Source organism: Cricetulus griseus, chromosome 4, assembly GCF_003668045.3.
Source record: "Cricetulus griseus strain 17A/GY chromosome 4, alternate assembly CriGri-PICRH-1.0, whole genome shotgun sequence".
NCBI classification, from domain to species: Eukaryota; Metazoa; Chordata; class Mammalia; order Rodentia; family Cricetidae; genus Cricetulus; species Cricetulus griseus.
Window position 1 is genome coordinate 20,953,250 of NC_048597.1, and position 23,322 is coordinate 20,976,571.

At 34.5% G+C, this 23,322-nt stretch overlaps 1 protein-coding gene across 6 annotated transcripts in view; it reads left to right on the forward strand.

Moving 5' to 3' along the window:
• Robo2 (roundabout guidance receptor 2) overlaps nt 1-23,322 on the forward strand; it is a 482,486-nt gene that overhangs the window by 367,419 nt on the left and 91,745 nt on the right. For all 6 annotated transcript variants that reach the window (XM_027412411.2, XM_027412408.2, XM_027412409.2 and 3 more), the window contains 2 exons: nt 3,323-3,334; nt 20,249-20,373. In XM_027412411.2, coding sequence (XP_027268212.1) covers nt 3,323-3,334; nt 20,249-20,373 — 137 coding nt within the window. The remainder of the gene's footprint in view (nt 1-3,322; nt 3,335-20,248; nt 20,374-23,322) is intronic.

Below are 23,322 nucleotides of genomic sequence, written 5' to 3' on the forward strand. Positions count from 1 at the left end.
ATGAGTGGTCTGTTTGCATGCTCATCTGCACACACCAGAAGGAACCAGATCCCACTATAGATGATTTTGAGCCACCATGTGGTTGTTGGGAATTGAACTAAGGACCTCAGAAGTGCCACTAGTGCACTTAACCACTGAGCCATATCTCCAGTCCAATTTACTTATATAATTAACAGTAACATGTTGAATAAATAGTTCATATAGCTGAGGAGTTCATCCTAAAAATTGATTTCTGTATTTTTCAATGACTTACTGTTTTTAATTGTTTTGAAATGTTTCATTTCTGCTAGCTTACCCCAAGAGCAGCCAAAGGAGTCACAGGCACCCCCTACTCCCACTCTCAGAAGACCCCTAATATACCTAGGCAACAAACATAGCATATATGCAGAAGATTTATTGTTATATAGCTAAAGCACTGTGAAAATTATTCAACTAAACCAAATTATTTCTAAGGTATATTGGGGAGATTGAAATGAATGAGGCAAAAAAAAAATACATAACAAAACTCCCAAAATATTCCATTCAAAAACTATTTCATTCAAAAACTATTTGCTGACTAAACAAATGTTAAGAGCATGCAAGGAGCTGTTTGTTTGTAGAGAAAACAGATTTGTTTTCACTCTTGAGTGCTTGGGCTAAGGAGACTTGGAGTGATCTGTTTGCTTTGAGAACTTTCTCAGCTAATTGTTTTCATAATTTGTTGAAAGTTTCAGGTTTATTATTTTACTGGAAGCAAACCTACCACACTGGTACAAAGAATTGTTTTTAATAATATACACACACACACACACACATTTAAATATCAGCAACTTTAAATGGTTTATTATCTGGTTTAGAGTGTGGATGAATTAGAGTGTTTGTGCCCCCCCATGTTACAAATTTCTCATTTATCTAAAACTGCAACTTCAAAAGAAGGGTCAAATAATATTAATAAACCAATAGAACAATGTAATGTGCAGTAAATTATTATTGAAAACATGTTTTAACATTATGACATGCAGTTGGGATAGTTCACATTGCAAGGTTAATGGGGGTAAAATTATGACTTTTATTTTCTGTGTCTATTTCATTATGCACATAAATGAAATGCTCAGCCTTTCTCTTGGTTGTTTTATTGGAACAAGGTCAACTGACCCATGAGGCCATGTCTATTTTATTCCATTTAACTATTGAACAGAATTGAGTTTAATTTCCTGATTTTGAAAACATCCACCTGCTAATTTTCACAATGAAATGTTGCTATGAATCATGCAGTTTTATTGTAATATTTATACAGAAATTGTACAATTATATGAATGCTAGCACACTGGGGATACTTTAAGGAGTTTTATAATCAACACTTGAAACCAAAGTCTCTTTGGTGTGTTTTTTGTTTGTTTGTTTTTTAATTTCAAAAACAAGGCAAAAAAAAAGGTTATCAAAGGAAGCAATCAAGTAGCTTTATTATCTGCCTTGGCAAGCAAAATTAAAGATAAAAACAAAATAGTAGAAGAACTTGAATCTGTAATAGTCAAGTCAAAAAACATATTAAGTAATTTGTAAAATGGTTCTTAAAAGAGATATCTAAATAGCAGCCTCATTTATGCAAACACTTTTCATTTCCCAGTTTCTTAATTCACTTGGTATAAAAAGGATCTTATTGGAGTATTGTCTTCCAAGGCAGGATAGTAAAAAAAAATTGAAACTAGTATAAAGTGAATGGAAAATATATTTATTTCAACATTGTCCCTCAGTATAGTTTCTTCTCTTTTCCTTAGAAGTCATAATATTTCTAAGGGAAGCATATTTGAAAACCAATCCTTCTATGGCAATTAAATTAGAACAAATTTCAAAACTGATTTTTTTCCTATTAGAAACTGATATAACTGAGAGAAATTATTAGTGAGAAAAAGGGAAGGATTATGATGTCAACCTTATATCTTTACTTCATTATTAGTCTTGGGCCTTTTGTTCCGTCCCTTTACAAAAAGGATAAAACGAGTCACCAGGCAACTTCTCAATGCTTTTCTACACTAAACATAACATGAAATGTTTATGACAGTGACCCATTATTTTCCTACTGTTACTACAATTGTCATAGTTTTTATTATTCTAATTGCAAATACTACTATTATAAAAGACAGCTACTTTCACATATATCTAACTATCCTATTATTTTTAGGGATTACATAAATCCAGCATTATAATGGATGGGTTGATTAAATGCCTAAGTGTAAAGCATGTTCCAAATGCTGTATTTATCTTATCAAGCCCAAAGAATCAACACCAGCAAGATCTATTCATACCGTATTCTAGAAATGCACTATTACTCACTAGAGTTATATATTTTGGGATATGGCTGAATGACCTACTAGAAGGAAAAATTTGTGTTTTAATTGTACAGTTTTATATTTTTTCTCTTCTAAATAGATTTTTTTCTTCTGGATAAAGGAAATCCATGTTTTCTAGTGCATGTTTATTGCTTTTATATGAAATGGTTGTTCATCCATATTTATTTGAAGTGAGTTTTAAAGAAAATATTAAGCTTATGTATGTATCTTAAAATTCAATCACTAAGACAATGTCAGCCTATTACTATATATCTTAGTAAAGGAAAAGTTATGGTATCAAAAAATGATATATTTCTGAAGCATCAGTTTGAAGCTATCTGTGCTCAGTGAGAGAATGAATCAACATATAAGTCGCTGTTTCATCACCTATGCCAGAAGAAGGAATAGTTTCAGCAGTGGTTAAAGAGCTTTAGGGTTGAGATTTGAAGGCATGTTTCAACCTATTTATTATGTGTAACAAATAATTGATTTCCATGACTAGAAAGCAAAGTGGACCTATATTATCATCGCCTGCTAAAAAGTTATATCAGGAGCTTGTCTATATTGCTTGAAATGGTTATGACAAGCCATGCTTGAAATCCAGTTGCAATTTAGTTCAGGTAGTGAAGCCTTATTTTTCAGACATGATGTTCACTAATATTGGCTTGCATAGTTTAGCAGTCTTCCTAAATTTTGAGTAACATATGGCTCCTTACTTGATATCTTTGAAATAATAAGCAAAGTAAGTTTTGATAAGATTAAACCTAAACTGTCCCTTCAAGATCTCAAAGTTAGTACTAAGGTTAAAAATAAATTTTCCATGTAATTATGTTTATGTCTTTCAGTTGTATCAGACTTAGGTACCCTGTTCATAATTGAATTATGAGAACAGAAATCATTCTACTGTCCATACTTAAATGTAACATTACACATCATGCATTCTGATAATTTTCTTTTCTTTCTTTTTTAAATTTCTTTTTTATGTTCTCACCACACCATTGTAATGTCTACAGTTCGCCCTGTTGGTAAGTAGCCATCCTTCTATCCATTTGGCATGGCTTTGCACAGTGCTTCATAATTCATGCATAGTAGCATTTGACAGAATTAAATATATTTATTCACCCATGTTAAAATGCTTCTCAAGGGACTATCTGCTACAACACTTGCTCATGGCTTTTTGATTGCTTTGGTAAACCATTTTAGTAATTACTGTCTCAACACAGCAAGGAGTTGGTGTCAATTTTCAAACAAAATATGATATTGTTAATGTTGTAAATCCCTAACTTTTCCTAAGGTGGATGGTATATTCCTTCATTTTTCTATTGTGTGTTCACAATATTAGTCTTTGTTTGATACTACTCAAGAGAGAAGTCTGTGAATTAAATTAAGATGTTTATTTCTTATTTACTTGCTTCATTTTTAAGCTAGTCAGACTCCGAATTTTTTTAGGGGTATTTTCCTGAGCCTGCTCATCTGCATTTCTTCATAGGCAAAATGTAATAGAAATAGGCTATATGTTTTTTTTTATAGTAGATTCTTAACATTAATGTGGGAGAATTGGGAGATATGTGTTCTTTGGCATGAAAACTTAGTGTTTGTGGCTGAATACCTCATTATTGCTTTGGCTTTGCAAAAATGAATAGCATGTGCTTGTATAAATTTAAGTGATAATTATTTATGACAAGTTTAACAATGAAATATTTCTAAATTTATTAAATTAATAGCTTCAAGTTGAGAATAACTTATCTATGTATATGTTTTGATAAAAGAACTTTTGTGAGATGAATCTATGGATGCATAAATGTCTGGCTAAATGAATTGTTCCAGTATATTTTTAAAAACTATGCCCCAAAGTATTTTAATAACTTATTCAGATTTCATAAATTGTCCATCTATCTTCAAAACTCTCCCTAATATGCTGACATGATATTGTTGCCATTAGATGTGAATTGTTCCAAACTCACATTTTCCCTCCTTGGTTGGAACACACACAGACTCCTTTAATTTAGTCTGTTCCATGTCAACAGCAAATGTAGTTAAGAGAACTTTGGTTCTCATATGCATTTTATTAGCACTCTTTTTTGTATTCATATCTTAATAGTCTTAGTCCTCTGTGTTGAATAAGTGCAGGATATCTACATAAATAACCTGAGCTTAAGTGGGTTATTGGGCAATACATAAAATGTTTCTGTCAGCATCTATTATCTAACTCATGGGCCTAGTTTCTAATAACACTCATTGCTTAGCATAGTAACATTTTGAAATACACTTAAGACTTAGTGTAAATATAAATTGTGATAATTTTTCCTTAAAGCATACTAATTTACCCAATCATACTTTTCAGAATTAATGTTTGAAAACTGCAGATAGTAAATCTATAATTTTAATGCTCATTGTTTGAATTTTCAATAATTCATTTTAATAGTAACTATATTACAATTAGGGGGGATTTAAAAATAAGAAGAGAATGAGGAAGAATAAAATGGCCTAAACTAAGAAAAGAGATGCTTTTCTACACGATGACTGTTCTATAGCTGGTACTATATTACCTGGTCATTTTAGAACCAATGCTCTGTTCTAACCCCTTTCTAGAGCTGAGAGTCCGTTATCTGACCATTGTAGTTCTGACACTGTGCTCCAACACCAGTCTAGAACTGATAACCTGGTGGTAGGTGGAGTTTCTCTGTGCGGCCCGTCAGCTCTGCATCATCAGCCCACTCCCCAATTAGACATAGAGATGTAATATTAATTATAAATGCCCAACCAATAGCTTAGGTTTGTTGTGAGCTAGCTCTTACAACTTAAACTAACCTAGATTTCTTATCTGTCTTCTGCCATGTCGCCGTAACTTTTTTCAGCACATGTTCATTTTGTTTCTAAGTCTCCTGGCAGCTCCTCCTCTTTTTGTTGACAAGTCCCACCTAACCTCTATGAGTCTAGCTATTTGCCACTAAGTCCTTCATTAATCCAATGAGAGCAACAAATATTGACAATATACAAAATGATTTTTGCACAGCATCTAGTGAATGAACATTTCATTAGATTTTCTGTCTCAGCAACTCTGAACTAGGTAGACAGACTTATTAATGTATCAAAGCTCTATTCCTTATTGAAACTTATAAAAGTATTAGTAAAGATACGTATGCATAAATTACATATAATTAATTTTATGTAGTAAAGATTATACATGCTAAGACATAGTTATTGGAAAGACAATATTCTAAACTTTTTGGAAGTCTATAACTAGGTACTAACAACTTTACAAGTTTTTTATTTTTAGAGATGAATCTATGGTTCTCATTGTCTATGTTAAAATGTGTGATTAGATGAGAGCACTTGTCGATGGAAAGACTGCAGAAAGAACCCTTCAGATATTGTAATTATAACAAGCACATTTCAAGTGAACAGAAAGTAAATAGCTTCAACTTACAGATTTTGGTAGCTAGAAATAATATGCTCATACATTATGACCTTTTGACTTGTTTAGTAAGTTCTTAGATTACATGACACTGTTAATAGTGTCTAATACATTTACAAAATGTATTAGAGTACTGGTTAAAACAACATGGTGTGTTCAGTGCTCTGAGATGTAGCTGTCACCTGCAGTGAGTTTCGAAAGTTATTTCCAAATTTATCCTTGTTTGAAACAATTTCTTAAATTCCCATTGGACTGGAAATAAAGAATAGCTGTTTGACACATTATACTTTATCTTAGAAAGTCTGTCATTTCATAAATCTGTCTTCAATGACTTATGACAGTGCTCAGAAGTATGAAGAACTATGCTTCAAATGTGACAACTGCTGTGAACTTGGGAAATTGAAAGTTAGATACGTTTTCATTGGGCTAGTAAAGAAAAGGCTGACAATGGGATTAGACTGCTGTGCCCCTGCATTAGCTCGTAAAATGACTTTTAATACATTAAATATAGACATTAAAACTTTTATAATGAGGCTAAAAGGAACACATCATTGAAAACTCATTATTATTCAGTTTTTGTAGTGGAGTCAAACACAAGTATTTTCAACTTTGAAGATCTTGGAGATGAAGAGTATTCTAAAAGCAAATCACAGGGTGGTGAGAGAATTCTAAGGTGAATAGGTTAATATATTTTCTAGCAACTATGTAGCCTAGAAAACTATCCCTGGACACTTGCATTTTAAAAGTATAAATCAAGGTAAGTCTCTGAAGCACTTAAGCATCCAGGCTAGAGTTACTTTGTTATTTCAGACTAAGCTTTTGGTCCTGCCAAATTTGGAAACTATTGAAAATTTCATAGTGAGATTTTGTCTAACTTAGAATATTCAATTGAGTTTAAGAGAGAAGTTTACTACACCCTCAGGTCACAGTTTGAATTATACATGCTAATTGTATTTTGAGATTCTATATAAATTCCTTTGGATTTCTGCTGTAGAAAGTAATTTTGAAGCCATCAATTGCATACTCACTTTAGGAAAGCATTCTCCATATTACAGTTACTTGTTTTTGTAATATCACTGATATCTCAGAAAGAGCCTGTCTATGTGCTGTATTCTGAGTAAGTACCAAATCTAGATCAATGCCACTTGATAATGAACTCACTATGCCTTCCGTCTTTACTTTTGACACTGTTCCAAAGGCATTGTTCATAGGGAAAAGCAAAAATGCATGTGAGAGGGCAAAGCTAAGAATGACTAGTGAAGTATTAGTGTGTTTACTTGGATATGTCTTGTGACAGGAGACCAGACAATGAGAAAACGTCTCATTGGGGAACCTACCTCTTTTCCTGTAACCATCTGGTTTATCTTCTTATTGGAAGTCTTTCTCCAGCATAAAAATAAAAATGAACATCTATTTTGGAGATGGGCAACACATTTTTTTCCAAGTGGTAATTCAAAACATGATGAGTAATTTGGAAAAGAACTGTCAAATCTACCAGCTGCCTTGCCTGTGAAGTTGAGCTTTCTTCCGCTTTCTGTCTTATGTACCATATGCTAGCTGCTGATTGCCTCAACTATAGAGAGGAAAAGCTGAGCAGATCAGGTGAAACTTGTGGAAATCATCCTCAGCAAATGCCACGTATAACTTCATAAAAAATTCTAAATGTTCAACCCATTCAGGCACAAAAAATGTTTGCTACATTTTGACAGAATGTGCCAATGCAAGTATTTATAAGTTCTTCAGAATGACATGTTAATGCAAAAACAATATTAAATGGTTTATTTTCAAGGAAACAGTGCTAGAGAAGTGTCTTGGTGGTTAAGAGCACTTTCTGCTCTTTGCAGCACCACATGGCAGTGCATAACCAGCTGTAACTCCAACTCATGGGGATCCACATACATTGTTAGCCTCTGTGGGCTCTGCACAAACCTAAAGAATGAACATACATGCAAGATTATATATATACACGCATATAAATATGCATATATATGTATATATATTGAACTTTACTAAAGATGAAAGAATGAGCCATTAGCTAGTTCAATAAAATTTAATTGTAGCATGATCAGTTACAGTTATGAAACTTTTCTTGTCATTTAAATATACTTCTTTATTTTTCCATTTTTCTCATTTCCTTGTTAAACTTCACATTTCAATCAACGATTTCTTTGTGTCATTTGCTTATTTTTTATAATTGTGATATTCTTATGAAGATTTGTTTTGTTCTGTATAAAGTCTGATTTAGACAATAGGCAGCTTTCTAAAGTATGTTCTTGTTTCTTTGGTAGTTTTGGAAGTTATGGGTTCAATATTTCACATTTATTACTATCTTCCTTTTGTCATTAGTTAAGTGGGTAATTAGTTGACATACTGCACTAAAACTTAAATCCTGTTTTGATCTCTCACTGTTTAACTGTCAAGTTAAATGCAGAAGAATAAGGCTTTCTTGTTTTGAAAGATGTATCAGGGTCACTCAGTATCCATGCTTTGAAATCTTTCTTACCATTCTATCAGAAACCATGCTTTATTTTCCCTATATCTGTGCACCAGAACCTAAGCTGTGGAACTGGTGAGATTCATGCCTTTCTGCTTGAGAACCCCTATCAATTTTCATTTATATCCCCTGCTTCAGGAACAAGATGATCTTCAGGTGTGTGAGGTTTCTGTTGCTGCACAAACAAGTTCCACAATTTCACTGATTTAGAATGACATCAGTTTCTCATGAGAAAGTTTTGTGCTTACAACTTCCCAAGGCACATACAATTGAGGGGAAAGAGCGATGACCTACTTCCAGGCCTATTTGTGTTAAATCCTCAGAATTTGGGGTTGAATGTCCCTGAAGTCTTCACTGGCATAGATGCTGGCCAGTATCACAGGTTTTCGAAGCTGTCCACTGCACTTTAATGGTTGGACCTCAACTTTTCTGTGTTGTATTAGAGAATTTCTATTGATGCGGCAAGACACTATGAGCAAAGTGACAGGTAGAAGAAAGTGTTTAATTTGAGGCTCATGGATCCTGAGGATTACAGTATATGACCTGATATTATGCTGGGGAGTATAGCAGTAGCAGGCATGATTCTGGAGCATGAATCTGAGAGCTTGCATCTTGATCCACAAGCACAAGGCAGAGAGAGCTAACTGGGGATGATGAGGCTTTGGAATTTTTAGCACCCACCCCTAATTCATACCTCCAACAAAGCCACACCTCCTAATCCTGTCTAAAGAGTTGCACAAACAAAGAACCAAGCATTCATACATGAGATTCTAAGGGGGGCATTCTTATTCAAACTATTATGAATATTTTATATTATATTTCTCTGAATTGACCTACTGGGAACAGTTACTTGTTTAGAAACAGTGCCCTTCTTTAAAAATCTCACACAATCATTTAGGCTCACCTAATTAGTATAATGCTTTTAAAGTCAACTCATTATTGGCATCTTCAGAAAACACATTGGGCCGGGTGTTGGTGGCGCACGCTTTTAATCCCAAAATTCGGGAGGCAGAGGCAGGCAGATCTCTATGATTTCAAGGTCAGCCTGGTCTACAGAGCGAGTGTCAGGATAGGCTACAAAGCTACACAGAGAAACCCTGTCTCAAAAATTAAAAAAAGAAAGGAAGAAAACACATTGTGTGACATAACATATTCAGAGAAAGAACACTGGGAAGTGAGTTATGTGGACCATTTAATGCCCTGCCAAACAAAGTAGGTTTCACTCTTTCAGTAAGTTCTTGTCTGCCTCCTGAATATTAATTAGTGTCCTGCACAGTGGTGACTTATTTGTTAGTTGTCATACTTGGCTCCAGGTCACAATCAAAGTATCAAAAAATAGCCTTTTGTGATATTGAAAGATATTTCTGTGAAGTCAGACTTGAACTAGGACAGAGCCGGGAGTCTCATTCTCATCTACACTTGTCTGGTAAGCAGAATACTTTAAATTTTGTGGTTTGAGGTTGTGGTAGAATTCTCATATTATTAACTTCTTTTCTTCAGTGCAATAGCAGGAAATGGAAGAATAAGACTTTCTTCCATTACAGACACTAGATAGCAAATTTTAAATTTTTATCTTATCTCCATATGTGAATAAAATGAAGGCAATATGTCTTAATTTTGTACTTGAAAGACTGTATCAGAACTCTTAAAGTTGTAAATGCTCATCACTAAACTACTATAAGATGAATATTACCATTTGAGGTATACCTTATAAAAACGTAAACACTTTATTTTTAGAAATATGGTAATTTTAGACAGTGCTGTCAGGAGATGTTGACATTAACAATTTTATAATACACATTGCACATATTACATGTGGCACTGGAATTACTCCAGACTAATTTAAGTGTATTATGTTATTTAGGTGATAGGTCCATAGTTGTATTCATTAAATATATAAACTAGTAGAATCAATTAAATATTGAATCAAATAATTCTGAATGTATTTTAAATGCTTTTGGCCAGTGTTATTTCTGAAATTTATTATTGATGCTGCTTTAATATTCTGTACAAAAATCTTGGTCCTCCACAACAGCACTTTCTAGTGGAGGACCAAGATGTTTGAGTGCTGTTGTCAATTGTCTCTAGTTGTAGCACAGCATGTAGCATGGTCCAGGGGCATGTCAAATGTTGCTACAGTTACTTGAGATACATATATGCAGACATGGGTACTAGCTGAATGGAAAATGTTTATGCAAGCACCTTTAAATAGTGGCATAAAAAGATCAAGCAATATTAATAGTAATAGACAAGTCTTATATTACCCCCCTTTCTGTTGGTAGGAGATAAAATGGAACAGAAAGAAAGCACTAATGAGTTAGGATGGTGCCTTACTAAGCGTGTAATTAATGCTATTAAGAAACACTGCAATTGCTTATTAAAATTCTGTTAACTAAGCAATCCTTTGGTATCAGGACATTTGTTCTTTGGTTCCAAGATTTTTTATTTATTTTATTTTATTTATTTATTTATTTTCTTTTTCTTTTTCTGATTGGCATTTTTCGCAACCTTTCTCAGAAAAATGAGATAATGGGATGTGAGCATCCTTTCTGGTGTAGTTAGAGTGCTGACATGGCGATTCTGGCAAGCTGACAGGTTAAGTGAGGAGTAAAAATGGATGTCTTGTCTTACCATTTACATGAAGAATTACCTCTAAGCTATGGGTTTCCCTCCTCATTCCCAATATCCCAATGCCTTCTACTCCACAAATGAGGAATACACCCTTCCTAATTTGAGAGTTCCAGGCCAATTTAGGGAAAGTTTCCAGGACCCTTTATTCTTCTTATGTTGGCTAAAAAATGAGATCTTATCTTTAAAACGAATGTGGATAGGTTCTTATTAAATACAATGTAAAACCATTTCACTTCAAAATTTTGTTATTTTATCACCATGATCTTAATCAGGGAAGCAGATAAAGGGAAGATAATATAAGATATATTATGTGGAAAAAGTTTGAAGCTAATGAATACAAAACATAATATATTTTTTTAAAAAGCAGTGTTACATATTTGTAAATGATGAAAAACATGGAAAACGGAGATTTAAAATGGTAATTTGTTAAAAGTATAGGCATCCTTTTCACAGGAGTATACCTAAGTACCCAGTTTGGTATAATCAGAAGTTCTGTGGCACTTGCCTGTTAAGACACAGAATAATTTATTTTCCTTACATGACTTCCTCTGCTTACCTATAATTGGTAGTAACTCTACTTTAGTCATCCAAAATCTAATAAAGTTTTAAGTTCTCCATAAACATGTCTGTCTTAGTTTTGAGTTAATTATTATATTCATCATAATGTAGAAATATTTAATGACATTAGAAAATTAATGGAAATTTCCTGAAAAAAGACCATTTACTTGGGAAATCACATGACTCCACTAACATAATCCTTCATTTTATCAAGTCCACAAAAACAATAGAATGAATTAAACTGCCATTGTCAACAAAGTAAGCAGGTGTAGTGATGGATGCAGTGTGGTGAGAGTGGGTGTGGTTCCCTGTGTGATGAATCCCCTCTCTTTCCTTTTTTCCAGATTAACCTCCTCCTTTCTTTCACTATCCTCAGAATCACATCCACTCTTGTTCTCTGTTACCTTTCTTATTATATGGTCTTACTAGATAAAAATAGAAAAATAAAACCAATAAGTGGCTGACTTCATTGGCTGTTCTAGCCATAAGATTGTAAGTTATATACAATTATTAGGGGGGATCTCAAGTATTACACACACCTCTAAAATTACCCTTTTTACAATGAATGAGCTCTATAAAGGTGATTTGAAACTCTAGAAAGTTACTGCTTGGCAGCAACATGTCTTTAATCATAAATGATTGATGCAACTGTATATGTGTGTAAGACCTCAAGTGAAGAGTAGAAACAGATGCAGAGACCATGGGCTCTGATTCACCATAGCCATCCTATTTGCTTTATTGGTGCATATACTTCACATTTATGACAATAGTGACTTTCCTTTAAATTTATTTTTTGACCCTGAAAAGGCAGATAGAGATCATAGATATTTGTTGAAAGAAAGGAAAATATTTTAATACTCTATATGGAAAAAGAATCTTTAAATATTAACAGTGTTACTGGCTTGCAAATAAATGATTTATCTCCTCTTGGAGAATAATTGCTATGGACACAAAAATTTAATTGATGAGTTATATAATTTAGCAATTTGGTAATTTATAATTCCTTGGAAATGATAAAAATGAAGAAAATAATTGCAAGGCTTTATGAAAGTAATTATTATAAATCCTGTATCATTGATTTGTATTTTCCATTGCAAATAAATTTCATCTTTATAGGTAAATTATGTCATGATGTGCTAAAAAGTCAAATATTTTATGGCATTATATATTCAAATCCAATATTAACAAGTTATTTTGAAATCAAGTAAAATGTCAAACAGTGAAAATAAGTACAATTAAATGAGCTGAAGAACTAATCATTTATCAATTAGAAATCATTTATCATTTAAATGAGCATTCATTTCTTGCTCCTGGCATCTGTTCTATTGTAATGAAGTCAGTCTCACTGTTTTGTTGGCTGGATAAACTGAACCGATATACAGGAAATACAAGGTTTCAGTGCTACATAATGTCTATCTTTGTTCTTCTGTTTTAGTTTCTCTGGGATTCTGAGTATTTCTTTGTGGTCTTCTTACTTCAGTGTAGTACACTCTCTACTAAATTCTGTGTAAGAATTTCAGAATTTCCCAGGATGTTTTCCTTTTTCAAATTTCTGTTTGACTTTCCTTCCATCCAAACTATTCTGGGCAGTGGAGAGAACATGCCAGATGCTTAAAGTGTAATGAGGTGGAAAAATGAATATTTTCTTCATAGTAATTAAAAAAATCTTCTAGGTATTCATTTAGAATTCACAACTTGAAAATGTTCTAGATCATATAAAGACAGCATTTCAATGCAGAGAAGTTATGGTATTTCAGGAAACAACACACACAGATAAGTGGAAAATAACGAAAAGAAACATATTGAGTAAAGGCACATGCCTTTATACTGAGATGGCCTAGCAAGTACATGGTCAAAGTACGTTCAGGTTCACCCATGTCAACAAGGTTAGGATAATATTGCCAAGACCTGATGAACACAAGAACAGTCAAATAACCATGTAAGTGTCAAGGAGTTAAAAAGAATTTTGAAATTTTACAGCTAGTTAAGAGATATAAGGAACAGAGAGATGCAACCCTTGTTTGCCTTGTAGAAGTCAAAATCGGAGAATAATTTGCACACATTGCAGAAGTATACACTGTAAGACTTCATTGCCACATATTTAAAAGCCATGAATGGTCCAGCAGCTGGTGGAAGTAGAAGCAGACACCACAGCTAAACACTGAACTGATCTGTAATCGAGTTGCAGAGAAGGAGGAGGGATGAGCAAAGGGGTCCACACCAGGCTGATGAAACCCACAGAAAGAGCTGACCTGAACAAGGGAGAGCTCTTGGTCCCCAGACTGATAGCTGGAAAACCAGCATGGGACTGCTCCAGACCCCACAAACATGGGTGTCAGTAAGGAGACCTCAGAAATCTATGGGGCCCGTTGTAGTGGATCAGTACTTATCTCGAGCATAGGAATGGACTTTGGGAGCCCATTCCACATGGAGGGATACTCCCTCACCCTAGACACATGGGATGGGCCTAGGCCCTATCCCAAAGGATATGACAGACTCAGAAGACCCCCCTATGGAAGGCCTCACCCTCCCTGGGGACCAGAAAGTGTATGGGATAAGTAGGGTGTTAGTTGGTGGAGGGGAGGAGGATAAGGGAATTGGAATTGACATATAAAACAATCTTGTTTCTAATTCAAATTAAAAATAAGTCATGAATGGTTTTGTATGAAGAGAGAATTGGAGAAAGTACATCAAAAGAGGGTTATATTAACTGGTAGCTCACAAGAATACGATTATGGTTTTATGCTACATTAGAAATAACAATTATTAAAAGAAAACATAGTGTAATCTTTCACATATTATACCACATTAAAACTTCCAATCTAAAATTCTTAGTGTTTTGTTTGATTACAGGCATAAAATATGTTTAATTGTGTTATTACCCGATGCAAATCAGTTTAAATTTGGAGCTTAATATCTAATTTTTCCATTTGATGGGACATTGAAATAAACCAAATGTCAAATTTATCCCTTTTAACATTCTTTGAAAGGTTAAAGTCAATGGTCTTTATATAAAAATAATCATATTTGTGACATACAAAATTTTACATTTGAAATAAACTAATGCCTTGGATAGGTTAGCATGGTCCTCGCCACTTGGTTTGTACTCAGTTATTATTAATTTTTTGTCATGTGCTAAGTGGTGACTAAACATATCTGTAGCTCAAGCAAATGATGGAGGAGATTGCTTTTAAAATATTCTTACAGAATATATTAGCATTTAATAAGCAAAATAAATAACAAAAAAGTATTTTCTACTTGAGTTAGTAAGTTCAAAGTGTTTACTACAGAATCAAAAGGTAATTCAATCAGGTAAAAATTATCATAAAAGAAAGACAGTAGCTGAGTGTGACTGTAACCACTGCATATCACATCTAAATATACCTAAACTGCTTCATGACTATCTCCATTTAATGGTTGCCATAGAAAGTCATATTTTCCTGTAGAAACAACTTGAACATGATGTGATTAACCTTTAAGGTCCCCTCCCCTCGTCTCAAAGCCCACCTCGAGCATGGCCTATGCTTCTGACTCATGTTCAGCTTTCTGATTTTCATTCCACCCACTCTGGCTCACCAGCAGGCATTAGCATAAGAGTGCAGTAGCATGACTTTGATTGAAGCCAGCTTGGACTGAATGCAGTATTGAAGCATAAATTAGCAGACATCAAATCTAATTTACTGTGCGTTTTATTTAAATTCTCAAAACACAGTTTCAACTGAACTACCCCAGACCTGCAATTTTAATTGACCTTTTGATATTAGGGTATACTTCTCTGGAATTCATACAATGTACTTTTCTTAGAGAACTATTTTTTTTTAAACAGGTTCTGATTAAAAGCTGAATTGTGAACTGGGCTTCCTCGTATCTCCTCTTAAAGGCATAGCCATAAGGTACAATTACCTGGCAGATTGAACAAGTAGATTAGTACATCGTAATTGTGAGAGATTTGTCTAATGTTTCCAGGTTTAGAAATTATAAACATGTATTTTATTATACTTTTTGTCTTAAAGACATATAGTAGAATTGAGATTTTTCTAATGAGCAAATTCTTCTGGAGTCTACAACTCAATTTTTCTAATTTGCTTTGGGTTTAAATGTGGGTTTTGAATGGCCATTTTGAGAGCCTAATTCCGTTTTCTATATTTAATGAGAGCCCTCTCAGGAATCCATTTCGTACACAGCGCTACCGTGCTCTGTTGATGGAATGCCTCCTCTGGCTGCCCCATCCCATTGGTGCCATCATCCAAGCACTTTTTTCAAACCATTTTCAATACCACCTGGCAGAAATACTGATACTGTGGAGTGTTAACAGAAGAAGAATTATTGATGTAGTTTTTCATTTTAGTTTCCCCCCAACACACACCCCAGTAAATATCCACAGCCAATCTTCCCTCACAGAGATTGCAATATAGATCTTTGGCAGGAAGTCTACCAAAAAAAAGTGATTGTTCTATTTTTTCCCATTCTCCAGACTTCAGGTGACACTAGGTCAGACATTGTGAAAGACTCAAGAATTCTTTGAATTTTGCTGTGTTAAATGTTTTAACACATGCTTTTTGAAGATAAGATAATGCTAAGACAATGGCAGACCCATTGAGAGCAATGAATCTCGAGTTCCAGCAGCAAGAAATGATTAGAATCATTAGAAATGTAGCATACTCATACAGTGACTTAGATGAAAAATGTATCATGAGTAAAGATCTCATGCAAGGCATGTTTTATGAATAGAACCAATAAATCATTTGATAGTCATCTTTTATGGAGCTAGAATAAAAGTTCAGGAAATTTTCTTTTCCTGTTCTTTTTAGATTGCACCATCAGGAATAACTGTTGTGTTCCCATGTGGGAGACTATTTTCATTTAAGCAATAGTATGTTTCCTTTAGGTGTCTCCATACAATGCAATAACCACCTGGATGTTCTGTCCCTACTTTCTAAGGGTTTCTAGCCCTTTGCCTCTCTCTGCTTTTCTAGTCAGTGTCTCCAATTAGCATCCATATTGCTTCTAGAACTGTCATTCTGAAAGGCAATTCTGATTTCTGATTTATTCTTGTAAAAATATTTTTGGATAGGTCTTTTTTTCAGGGACAAATGTTCAACTCCTCTAGCATAAATTGTCTAGAACTACCCACATTCAGCTTAATAGGCTGACTCTTAAAGCAATGTATCCTACAAACGTTGTAATTCCACAGTTTGATACCTTCTATGCTGATTCTCCCATGCCCAGTGCCCTGACCACTGCCCATCAAGTTTGGAACACAGCTCAGAGGTGCCTGTCCTATGTCATCTCCTCTTTCCACATTATGTGTTCTCCTTTTGTTCTCTTCTGATCTTTTCTCCAAGTATCTTCTGCATGTTTTGTTTTTTAGACAGAGTCTCATTATGCCATCTTTGGTGTCCTGGAACACTCTATATAGAGAAGAGTGTCCTCAAACACACAAAGAGATCATTGTGCCTCCACTTTCTGAGTGCTCCATTAAAAAAGACAGCAAACCAAAACAACAATGACTGCTTCATGAATCACTCTCTGCTATGTTCATTTGTATGTTTACTTAGTGTCAAGGCCATTGCCCATGGGGTCATTTGATAATTTACATCCCATGCTGTGTACTAAGCAGAGTGTCTTACAATTGGTAGCCTGTTGAGTTGGTAGAATGGATAAAAATTCGACTCATGTGTTCTCAAAAAGTAAATATATGGTATGGCCATTTCGTTGTTCATATTAAGTTTCAAGAATTTCAACCAAGTTCTAAGATACAGAGTTTAAAACATTTTAGAAAATCATCAGACAAACAAACAAAAAACACAAGTTTGGTTCCCTGCACCTACATCTGGTGGCTAACTACCTATAACTACAGTTGGACAGGACCTGATAACGTCTTCTGGCCTGCACCTCCCATGGGTCCATGCACAAATTTAAGCAGCACATGCATAAACACACAAATAAAATACATCTTTCAAAAGCTGTTGAAGTGCTTGGTAGTGGCGCATGCCTTTAATCTCCACACCTGGAAGACAAGGGGAGGTGGATCTCTGTGAGTTGGAGGCCAGCCTGGTCTAAGAAGCAAGTTCTAGTAAAGCCAGGGCTGTTACACAGGGAAATCCTGTCTTGAAAAAAAAATTTAAGTTGGGAAGTGAAATTTAGAGAAAGCTATGGAAATTCCTCAAGTACATATATTAATTTTTATCAAAATAAATAAATTATATAATATAATATGCTTTTACCTAACCTTATTTGATAATGCTATCATGTGTTATATTGGTTATTGTAATTTAAAAACTAAATAAGCAGTTCTAGCTAGAGCTCCTACAGCTGCAAGCTTCTACTAGTATTTATTTGGAACATTTTAAAGTCTTTCTCACATCAAGCAGGTCACATGACCCAATGTGCTGAGTATGTGGCTTTTGTTTGAGTGTGTTAAGTTACTGATTTTGACTGAAGTACATTTTTAAAGTTTGAATTGAATGTGCAAGCTAAATTATGTTACACTTCTCATGAAGGTAACATGCTTGTTGGCGATACTATATTTTTTCCCTTCTCGGGCTTAAAGAGGCAAATACTAGACACTTCTGAAAGAAAGGTGTAGCAGCACAAATCTTTAAACCCAGCACTTGGGAGCAGAAGCAGGTAGATCTCTGAGTTCGAGTCTATAAAATGAATTCTAGGAGATCTGGAGCTACAGAAAAAAAGGCTTTCTCAAAAAAAAAAAAAAATCAAAAGGGAAAAATGGGCACTTCTGTGGTTTTTTTTTTTTGTTTGTTTTTTGTTTTTCTTTGTTCATTATTTGAGACAAGGTTTCTCTATGAAGATTTGGAGCATATCCTGGCACTCAATCTGTAGACCAGGATGGCCTTGAACTCACAGAGATCCAAACCTGCCTCTGCATCCCCGGTGTTGGAATTAAACTCGTGTGCCACCAATGCCCAGCACACTTCTGTGTTTTTAATGTTTTCCTAATTACATAATATTGATTTATGCTATTTTCTTATTGAAAGCAGACATTAATGCATCTGCCAATTCAGTATAATTGTGTAGAAATAACATGCAGTTTTAAGAAGGATGTAATCTCCAGAAAGTAGAAGGCAACATCAACCACACTGCTCAAACAGATCCATGAATCTAGTTTTCCAACCTGTTGGAGTGAGTCTTCCATCGTCTATAATTATGAAGAAATATCTAACTTAGGAAATTGATGAGTTAAATAAAGAGGAACGATAGAAGTATACAAAAATTTAAGCCCAAATTATATCATTTTCCCCTTTGAGGAAATCATGATGTTTATGCAAAGGTAGAATGTGTGGTAGGTGTAGGTGCATTCTGGGCTGTATGTTTATATGGGGCTATTTTATTCTAATACCCATTTTGATTATATCCTTGTTGGACACTCAATAGTGTTGCAATTCTCTAGACTCTGTTTTTTAGGATTTTTTCTGAATGTACCAGGTTCTACAAATTAAAACTGGTTTAAAACTGCTTTAATTATTTAAAATAGAGTTGTTCTATATGTCCTTGGATAAGGACAGTGTTTTCCCTAGAAGTCAATGGTGTGAATATGTCCTTGTGGAAGTTTCTGGATACCCTTTTGTGCCACTCACTTTCCTCTCTATCGTTAGACCCCTTTTCATTCAGAGCATCATTAGGATATGTATTTCCATCTCTTTCCTTTTCTAATGATCACTCATTCTCTAGTCTCCTTTACCATATGCATGACTCTACTGAATAAATGTTCCTCATGCCAACCATGCCACCTACACACAAATGTTGAACCCTTTGGAGAGTTTACTTTGCAGCTGCCATTTAGATTACAAAGATCCACAGTAAAGTTGGCTGCAGTCCATGAGTTTTCATTTGTACCTGTTAACAATTTCAACCTTTTATTTTTCCCCACCACACAGTGTGGTGGCAAATGTGATTTGGCTTCTACCTTCTTCAGTGTTCATCATTCAACTGTCCAACTGCTGCAATTCACCCAAAATCCTTATAATGTTCATTTCCTAGGTAAAGATTGTTTTAAAAGCTGCCATAATACAGGAGATTCCACTCTCAGCTCTCATCAGATTTGCTATATGCAATGTAACTGGTGTTCATCATTGTTAGGTGTGTTTTGTTTGTGTCATCATTTCTACATTTTATTGTTATTTTTTCCACAAGGCTGTGAACTCCTTGAGCTTTTCATTTCTGACTTTATAGTGTCCAGCAGGAGAACATACCAATTGCCTGACTACTGCTTACCAACTAATGTTAATCAAAATGGACAAATGATTTCAATGCACCTATTTATGTTATTAGTTACCTTTGTATGTAATCTCCACCTCTTGAGGACTCCAATGCTTTTCATGTGGCAAGCCTTGATTGTTAAAATTCTTTATGAGAATCAGGATCTCATTTTATACCTTCTAGTTCTTTCAATGCCCTACACCTTATAGAGAAATTTGTGAGTGCCGAAGCATTGACTTTTGAGAAAGGAGATAGTCACTTAAGATACTGATTCATTTTCATCTTGACCTATTCAAAATGCAGGTCCAAACTGGAAATTATATTTTGTCTTGAGAATGCTAGAATTATGAAGAAGTTATTTTTCTAAGTAAGTGTTTAAGACATAGAATGTTAATGTGTATTACTTAAAGTATGTCTGCTAACAACCTTGCTTCTTTCCTTATGATTGAAAGTGTGCTTTCTTTTCCTTTGTGTTGTGAGAAACCCATGAAAGTAAGTAACAACAGGGAGTCTTGTTCCAGCTCTGAGCCACCCACCCAGGACAAGATTTTGTCTTTGATATCTTTTTCATTGTTGCAGAAGGTTGATATTTACACTTTCTTTCCTTTCAAATTCTAGCTCCTCCACAGTTTGTGGTTAGGCCAAGAGATCAGATTGTTGCTCAGGGCCGAACAGTGACATTCCCCTGTGAAACTAAAGGAAATCCACAACCAGCTGTTTTTTGGCAGAAAGAAGGCAGTCAGGTGAGTGGAGGCATAACGGCTTTTCTGACATCTCTGAACCTTGCTTCTCAGTGATCCTCAGAGCTTGCCTTGTCTCCCCTGCTACCAATGCTCATTGTATGTTATTTCTGAGAAAGAACTGATTCTAAAATAACCTGATGTCAAGTGTTCCAATACAGCACTCTTTGTTTGCCAATGTTATTTTGAAAAATTCTGTTTCTAACATAAAACAGAAATAAGAGAGTCTGAATCCCAACCTACACTGATATTTAAAATATCGGATGGCAAAGGTTATGCTGCTTTGCATTTAGTTGCATGGTATGATTAAATGAAATATCACATATGAAGTGCCTAGAACAGTCCATGGCACATAATAAATGAAATGGCTTCTTGAAAGTTCAATACTAATTGTCACAAAATTCAATTTCAAACGCCCTGTCTTGGGCAGTATAAAAAGATGACAAATTTAAGCACACTTCCATTGAAAGGTGGAGGAACACTTTCTTTCCTTTTGCCCCTTCTGGATATCTTCATAATAAGATTAGAAAGGAAACAGCACATTTTATACAGGAAACAACTATCTTGTTTTTGCTGTGATCCTTCAGGGCAGAAGCATCTCTCAACGTCTTTCTGAAAACTCAACTGGACACATTAATTTTCTCAAGAAAAACTTGGATCAAATGTGGGCAAGTGCTTAGCTGCTAGGGTGAGGCAATACAAATTTCCATCCTGAAGTAGATGAGAAGTGAAGAAACTTTGACTAAGAACATGTCTGTACATTCCTCTTGAAATGAGCTGTGTGTTCATTCTGAAGACACTATAAATCACTCAACAAGGCATGCACTTCTCAGCATGCTCACTTACCACTCCAACTTCTAAAAAGGGGGGCGGGGGAATAATGGCAGATCTCTGTATGTCAACAGTTGATACTAACATGCTTTCTGAAAGCTGAAAGTGATGAATTTCAACTCAGGAGTTCATTTCAGTTTCTTTTTAATTTTATTTATTTTATTTTTATTTCAGCTATTCTAATGTAGAACAGTTTATTTGAGATTAAATCATAAAGCGTGGTATAAAGAAACATGTGTTTTCACTGATTCAAGATAACTATAAGTCAGAGTAATTTCACACATGTAAAAATCATATCCCTAATACAGCTCTAAGACAAGTCAAAATGTACACTGGTAATCTGATCCCATGAACAGAGAGTGTTTAACATAGTCATCAATGGTTTTGAAAAGTAATTATCAAGAGAATTTAAGTATTCATCTAGTATTGCTTGGCAAATTGAAATATAGTTCTAAAGATATTGCCAATGATGTTACAGAAATTTTTTGTTAGGTATGATGATTTGTTTATAATATTAGATATAAATTTATATCTTTCACCAGTATCTCTCCCATTGGAGTTAAGACAGAATAATAAAGTAGGAATAAAGGTGAACTATTTGAACTGTAAATTTCCAATCAATGAATTGAGATATATCAAAATAGTTCCATCTTCCTGCATACAGTATCCAAGTTTTACAGTGACCTGTTTCTATTCATCAGTGAGAAAGAGCCAAGAGACTTAATGGTCCATATTCCTCAATATATGCTGATAATGCCAATTAGCATTAATAGGATGCTCAAACACTTCCAGGGCTCAGCAGAGTTCCTGGGCTTGTCTTGTAATCCATTTTCTTTTGCCTGTGTCATACAACCTGGGAATATAGATGATGGATTTAACTCAATCAAATGCCACTTTCCATGTCAATGAGTCATTTAGAAGGTGGAATGATATTACTCTGAAGAGGAAGAGATTCTGGGGACAATTAGCCCATCTGATGGATTAGTGCAATGTAAATTAGTATTCTAATGGCTAATTGTTGGAAAGTGCACATTTTGAATTATTGTATAATTTTCAATGGCCCTTAAATTTTAGGCCCTTCTCTTGTAGATGGTTTATATTGTAATGTATTTGGATTCCACAGGAGATTTAGTTTGTTCTCAAATTATATTTCAAGTGGATGAAAATGCCTAGTGTGTAGTAATATAACTTTGGAAAGAGGGCAATAGCATTTTGAAATTATATTGCTGACATGCTAGCAAACATTGCTCCTTTTAGACAGCATTTAATAGCATGGTAATGTTTATGTAAAGTGGGCTTATAGTGTCACACTTGAATCTAATAAAGTGGACATCCATCATGTCGCAATAAAGAGAAGAGCTTCTAATTAAAGTAGGACATCATTTGCTGGATTAAAGTCATTTAGCGTAATTGAAAAGTGTTAATACCCTATTTTATCCTCTTCCACTGGCATTACTTCAAGGGTAAAAATATTTTAAGGTGAAAATGTGTCTTGTGCCTTTAATTGAATGTTATTACCTCCTGATTTTAACTTATTGAAATTGTTTAATTACAAACCTGGAAAATTAATTACTATATTGCAAAACATATCCCAGAGGGTTCTAACGTTCTTTTTTGTAAGTAAATACAACATAAAAATTGATATGTCCTTATTTATAATGCAGCCAGAAGCATACCTCAGTATGATTTATTATACCCACATGTTTTTCTTAATTGAACAACAGTAAAACATCATAGGTCATCCAAATTAATGATGCTGTTCTCACAGGAGAACTTCAAGGTGTTGTGTTTGGGCTGTCTGAGGTGTGTGACAGGCCTTAATGGCGAAGGTAGTGAACTGTTTTTAAAAGAAAGAAATGCTGTGAAGGTCTTAGAGGTTCCATGCCTACTTTCAGAGCCATTCTACAGCTTCTATTATTTTAAATGACTTACTTAGCCTTGCTTAAATTGTATCATTACTTCATAGGTCTTTGGGAAGTTGCTGTGACTTACAAAGGAAAACTTATCATAGAAATCAAAGCTGCCCTTGATCAGTCTGCATCATACATAGTTTAGGACTTGACCTGACATATTCAAGTTGGTCAACACCAATGATATTTGGCATTGATTGTCCAGCTTATA